The 6,568-nt window shown below is 51.2% G+C and overlaps 1 protein-coding gene and 1 pseudogene across 1 annotated transcript; both read left to right on the forward strand.

The window, feature by feature from the left end:
• The window catches only part of LOC119322343, an 11,178-nt pseudogene extending 7,867 nt beyond the window's left edge, over positions 1-3,311 (forward strand).
• Positions 3,312-4,160: 849 nt separating this feature from the next.
• On the forward strand, positions 4,161-5,780 carry LOC119324121. The gene is made up of 2 exons (XM_037597881.1): positions 4,161-4,453; positions 4,846-5,780. Exons 1-2 carry the CDS (start codon positions 4,201-4,203, stop codon positions 5,313-5,315), a joined length of 723 nt encoding a protein of 240 aa, XP_037453778.1. The 5' UTR covers positions 4,161-4,200; the 3' UTR covers positions 5,316-5,780.
• Positions 5,781-6,568: the final 788 nt, after the last annotated feature.

Genomic DNA, 6,568 nt, shown 5'->3' on the forward strand with positions numbered 1-6,568 from the left:
GGGCCCCCCGGGCGCGCGCGAGCGCGCCGCGGGAGGGGAGGGGAGGAGAGGGGGAAGGGGAGAGGGGGAGGGGAGCGGGGCGGGCCGGGAGGCGCGCGCCCGGCGGCCGGCGCCGGCGGGGGAGCGGGGTCGCCGGCGGCGGCGGGGGTGGGAACCCTAGGGAGGGGAGCTCTCTTTGTTTATGCTTCTTTTTACACTGTATAATTATGAAATCCATCATCACATTGTACATGTGCAATTACGAGTGAAAATTGATGAGTATTAGATACCATGCGTGCCTGGAGATGCGTCAGGGCTGTGCTGAAAATATGTTTTTCTAAACTGGACCGACTATAAGTACCTAATTTGAGTAATTATAATAAGGGTAACAGTTCACTCACTAGTTTATGTTGATTGGTAAAACAGAATCACAGAGCAAGACGAAGAAGAACAAGACAACAAGCCATCTTTCGCTGCAGATGATGAAGAGAAGAGAATAGAATTGACCTCAAAGCAACCGAAGCAAGGTATCAGAAAGAGAACATCTGCTTTCTACAGAATATTTCTTGGAACTTTTAAACTTGTGCCCGGAAAAGTTCTGCTGGGTTCTACAGCAGCAGCAATCTCTGGGATCTCGAGGCCTATATTTGCTTTCTTCATTATAACGGTTGCCATGGCATACCTGGAGACAGATGCAGAGAGAATAGTCGGCAAATACTCTGTAATTTTGTTCCTAGTTGGGTTCTTAACATTCTTCAGTAACATCTTTCAGCACTATGTCTATGGCCTGGTTGGTGAAAGGGCGATGAATAACCTAAGGGAGGCCCTCTTTTCAGGTATGACACACGAACATAGAGTTTTGGCTCTCTCGCAAGGTGCATTTAGCACAGAAGTAAATGGACGGTCATTGTCTTGAATGTAACACCATCTCTCTTTGCTAAATGCAGTCGTTCTTCGGAGCGAAGTAGGTTGGTTCGAAGAACCCGGGAACAGCGTCGGCTTCCTGACCTCGCGTGTTGTCAGCGACACCTCCATGATCAAAACGATTATATCCGACCGGATGTCCGTCATCGTTCAGTGCATCTCTTCGATCCTGATAGCAACCGTGTTAAGCACAGCAGTGAACTGGAGGATGGCTCTAGCCGTATATGCTATGATGCCGTGCCACCTAATCGCCGGCCTCGTACAAATCAGGTCAGCGAGAGGCTTTGCCACTGACATTTCCAGTTCTCACCAGAAGCTCATCTCGCTCACCTCAGAGGCCGTCAGCAACATCCGCACCGTGGCGTCTTTCGTCCAGGAAGAGGAGATACTCAGGAAAGCGGACCTAGCGCTTCAAGAACCAATGCGGACAATCAGGATGGAGAGCATCAAGTATGGAGCGTTGCAGGGGGTTGCCCTCTGCCTATGGCACATGACGCACGCCATCCAGTTGAGCTGCACCATCGCGCTGCTCGGCAAGGGACTGGCGACATTTGAAAACTGTGTACGATCATATCAGACGTTCGCGCTGACGGTGCCTTCCATCACGGAGCTATGGACCTTGATCCCTATGGTCATGTCGGCGCTCGCGGTACTGGACCCTGCGCTCGACATTCTTGACAGAGAAACAACGATTGTGCCGGATGTACCAAAAGCGTCTCATGATGAGGAAGACAGAATTGTGGGCGGCATCGCGTTTGAAGGCGTCAGCTTCAGCTATCCCTCCAGAGCAAAGGTGACCATTCTGGATGGCTTCAGTCTCGCCATGTACCGAGGAAGAGGGTCGCCTTGGTCGGCCCGAGCGGCGCCGGAAAGTCCACGGTGTTCGCGCTCCTGCTAAGGTTCTACGAGCCTAGCCAAGGAAGAGTGCTTGTAGACAGCAAGGACATCAGGGACTACAACCTGAAGTGGCTGAGGAGGCAGATAGGGCTGGTCCAGCAGGAGCCGATCCTGTTCAACCTGTCCATCAGGGAGAACATCAGCTACGGCAACGAAGGCGCGTCGGAGGCGGAGATAGTGCAGGCCGCAACGGAGGCCAACATCCATGAGTTCATCAGCGGCTTGTCGGCGGGGTACGGCACCGTGGTCGGGGACAAAGGGAGCCAGCTTTCTGGGGGGCAGAAGCAGAGGATCGCCATCGCGAGAACCATTCTGAAGAAGCCTGCCATACTGCTGCTGGACGAGGCGACCAGCGCCCTGGACGGCGAGTCCGAGAGGGTGGTGATGAGCTCCCTCGCCGCGAAGGGGTGGGGGAAGAGCGGTATCGGCGAGGTGTCGTCGAGCACGACCACGAGCATCACGATCGCGCACCGGCTGTCCACGGTCGCGGGCGCGGATGCGATCGTCGTGATGGAGAAAGGCGCGGTGGTTGAGATGGGCAGCCATGAGACGCTGGTCTCTGCGAGCAATGGTGTATACTCGCGGATGTACCGTGTGCAGGTCAAAGGGGCGAAGGACTGAGTTTCTTTTCATGGGTTTCTGATATGGCTGCAGCATTAGAAATTTAAGCATCATTTGCTTATTTTCGGTCTTGTCTTGTCGCTTACAGCCGTGTTTCCCTGTCCGTATGCCGACTCATATATTTATAGTGTCAACCGCGGTGCAGTGGAAAGTTCAGGTGGGTAGACCTTTCGAAAAACAGAACTACAAATTACTCCCTCCGTTCCAAAATAGATGACTCAACTTTGTATTAACTTTATACGGGTACATCCAAACTCTAAAAGGGTCTTTACTTTGCAAGGCAGTGAATTCATTGTACAGTACAGTTATATCCACACACTTCTCCAATATGGGAATTTAGAGCTTAGCAGGGATACCATTCTATTACACTTCTCTGATATGGCAAATTTAGAGTTTAGCTAGGGACATCATCTGGCAGCAGTTAATAGTCCGCGCACATTATGGGAGAAGGCTGTTCAATTGAGTTATAAGCGGCATGTTGGCAATGGTAGATTAGTGACATTTTGGGAACATAGTTGGTTTGGGAATGTCCCTTCCCTTTGGCAACCCAATCCTGGGATCTCTGCTGTTTGGTGAATCAGAAAAACAGAGTTATTGCTGATGCTTGGGATGGACTTCAATTGAAGTGAACATTTCACAGGCTCTTTTCTGATAACTTGGTGGATGAATGGTTTGGCCTAGAAAATGTTGCTGGAAGTATTGGGATAACTGAACATGATGGTTCCATCATATGGAAATACGAGTCTAAAAGAGTCTCATCCAGGTCTTCGTATGGCATTGTTAATTTAGGGGAGTATGCCCATATTTCTGCCAGCTGTCTGGCATCTTAATTAAGGTTACCCCCAGGATTCAAATGTTTTTATGGCTGTTGTGAAAAAACAAAAACAATACATGTGATGATTTAGGAACTTGAGGTATAGCTAAACCCCTTGAAAGTGTTTCACATGCACGCTGACAGCTAAGCTGGCCGGCGCGACCAGCCAGAGGACCGCCGTTCTTCCGGCGTCGTTACAATTTTTTTTTTGATTAATAACATAATTACCGAAAAAGGGTTGCCCCCGCTTTATATTATAAAGCAAACATCATCACAAGCATCCGAGCGAACCGATACAAACACACCCACCACGATACACAGCACACACCCAAGGCAAGATACAAAGGTGCCGGGCACCGACACACCACTCGGACGACAACCAAGCAAACTAGATATGAACGAAGAAGAACTACTTGGAGCCACCGAGGAGGGGTGAGACGGACAATGACGGAGCAAGGACTCCAAGACGGTGCCTCCCAGAAGGGTGCGACCACGGATAGCCGCCACGGTCCGATCCGAAGATCAAGTTTTCACCCGGAGCCACACGAAGGAGTGGGAGCACCGCGACGGAGCCTTCAAGAAGGATACGACGTCCGTGGACGCCGCCGCCGCCGGCCAGTACGAGGACTGGGCAAGTGATGGACCCCGGCGATCACACCCCTCCGACACCCCCGCTCCGCCCACCACCCCGCAGCCAAGCCCCCACGAAGCCATGGCTACCCGCCCGCACCTAAGGCAGATGGAAGAGAGCCTTTGCATTGAAACCGACGGTGGATTTTGAGAGCACCAGCATGCGTACAGTAATAACATGCTCAGTCAAGCCAAATCCGCCGACCAACATTATTTACAAAAATATTAGGATAGACATGATTTTTTACAAAAAAAAAATGTAACTTAATATTTTCTTTTAACCTAGCCTTGGAAGCGATTTACTCCGTGCAGATCCATCCTCGTTGGCTTTGGCCATGCCATCGGCAGCTTCCTCGCTCATGCGGTTCGCCGGTGCCGCTCGCTCAGCTGCGGCGACCGCATCTCGCTTCGCGCGCTTAGCTGAACGAGCGGCCCTCTCCACGAAGGCGGCGGCGGTCGAACGTCACACTCCCAGCTTGGATTCCCACCATGCCGCCACCGTAGATCCGCGTCTGCACCGTCCTCCCGCCGTCGTTCCTCCCCCCGCCATGACCGCACCTGCCTCCCAGACGCTCAGCAACTTAGAAGGTAAAATCCAATGCCTGGCTGATAGAACAGGAGCATGGTTTGGGCATCATGGCAAGGGAGCGGGAACGGGATTGCCCATCTTCGGTTGTTTTCCTTTCATTTTTATGAACTCCGGACGATTTACCACTTTATATATAGCCTGCGAGAATCCACCATTTTATTATTTTATCAAACATAACTGCCTTTGGCCAGCTGAACCCATCTGAAGCTCAAGTGGGGGAATAAGATAACATGTTATTGGAGTAGTACTGCATCAGACGCCGTATATTAAATTGTACTCCTCCGTTCCATAATATAAGACTTTTATGGCACTATAATAGTGTAAAAAAGGTCTTATATTACGAGACGGAGGGAGTAATTCGACACAAGACTTAATCTTTTTTTTTAAATAGAACAAATGCCGGAAGGCAAGGTGAAGTTTGTGGCAGAGGAGAAAGACCTTGAGTCAGATGAAACCCTCTGGGCCTTGTATGAGCGCTGGTGCGAGGCTTTCAACCAGAAGCGTGACCATGATGAGAAGCTTCGCTGGTTCAGCACATTCAAGAAGACCGTCCTGCACATCCACAACAAGCCCAATGTGGGCTACAGAAGGGGAATAACCCAATTCGCTGATGGAAAGCTAAGGAAGCCCTGTTGCACTGACCTGCTTGATCTTAAGATTGCAGAGCAGGCTGACGGCCATAATGTTGAATTTATCACAGATGACAGTGGCAAACTTTACAAGCGAGTCTACGCCGATTATAAAGTGGTTCGAGACAGACTTTATGTCCATTTGCCCAAGGGGGTTGATGTGAAAACCATCACCAGCAACCCTGAATGGGCTGAGCTGGAAAAGTATTACTCCACCAACCCTGAATGCTAAGTTGTGCTATGCTGAATTGGTTGTTGCTCTTCTGCCAAAGAAGACATCTGTGCTAAGTTGTGCTTTGGCAATGCATGCATGCATGCGAATGCTTAATAATATTTGTATGCAGACTATGTTAATGCTTTTGTAAGATACTTTGAAGTTTGTCTAAGGTGTTATAATAATCTGGAACTCATCATTTGGTCGAAATGAAATGGAGTACAGATTACAGGGTTTGTGAAATTCTTTCCAAACTAGACCATGCGCCGGCAAGAGGTGTCAGGTGCTGAAGTTGCCGGATGGATGGTGGCATTCTTGTGCGTGGTATCTGGGCTGCGTGTGTTTGATGGGTGCTGCGTTGGGCACTTGTGGGCGTGTATATGCTGTGGAGGAGCACGCAGCAGAGATGTGCTGAACGGCATTACAGATTGACTGTCTGAACTGGCCTCACCCCAGCGTAAGTTGTGCTTTGACTAAGTTGTGCTTCTGCCAAAGAACATATTATTAAGCATTATTGGCTGAGCAAATAGTCTAAACTGCATAATACAGTGAGTACACGGTAATTACCATCATATCTGCTGGCTCCAATTCAGCCAAATATGTAATAGTTGCTTCAGTTGGTTGACGTCGACTCTGTCCCATTTGTTGTATTCAATTTCGTAAGGGATGGATCTCGCGCTGAATAAGAAATATATACTTCTATCGTGGCATTATCTGGATTGGATTTCAGAGATATATTTCAGCCATATTTAAAAGACTGTGATTACCTTTCAAAGATTGTCGACACTTCTGGAGTACGTTGATGTGCCATCTAGTGGCCAATGTCATTGCAGGTAGAAGCAGAATGCCTGAATGACATTGCGGTTTTGTGTTACAGAAAACCTTAGGCAGATACAATCCCCTCCCCGCGTCGCTCCCGTGTGGCGACCGGGGGGGAAACCCTAGCCGCCGGCTTCGGGCCTCCCCTCCCTCGCCGCCGCCGGACCACACTGTCGGGCAAAGCCCACCGGCGCCAGTGGCGGCGGGGCTCTTCTTCATCCCGCTCGGAGGCTGTTGGCGCGGGGCGGCGGCGGACGGCGGTGCTTCGCGCTGGTGCGGGGCGCGGAGGCGCGGCGGCGGGCCCTGACGGCGGGGTAGCGAGGGCTTGGTGGCGACGCGGTGGGCTGCACGGGGCGGCTCGCGCTCGTGGCTGCGGCGGCAGCCAGGTCTAGGCTCGGCTAGATCTGGCGGTCCGGCGGGCGCGGGCGACGCGCGGTGCCTCGCCGGCGGGC

Source organism: Triticum dicoccoides, chromosome 6B, assembly GCF_002162155.2.
Source record: "Triticum dicoccoides isolate Atlit2015 ecotype Zavitan chromosome 6B, WEW_v2.0, whole genome shotgun sequence".
NCBI lineage: Eukaryota > Viridiplantae > Streptophyta > Magnoliopsida > Poales > Poaceae > Triticum > Triticum dicoccoides.

Coding starts and splice junctions, on each gene's coding strand:
- LOC119324121 (XM_037597881.1), top strand. CDS start 4,201: ATGCCATCGGCAGCTTCCTCGCTCATGCGGTTCGCCGGTGCCGCTCGC. Junction 4,454..4,845: donor GACGCTCAGCAACTTAGAAG/GTAAAATCCAAT, acceptor TTTTTTAAATAG/AACAAATGCCGGAAGGCAAG.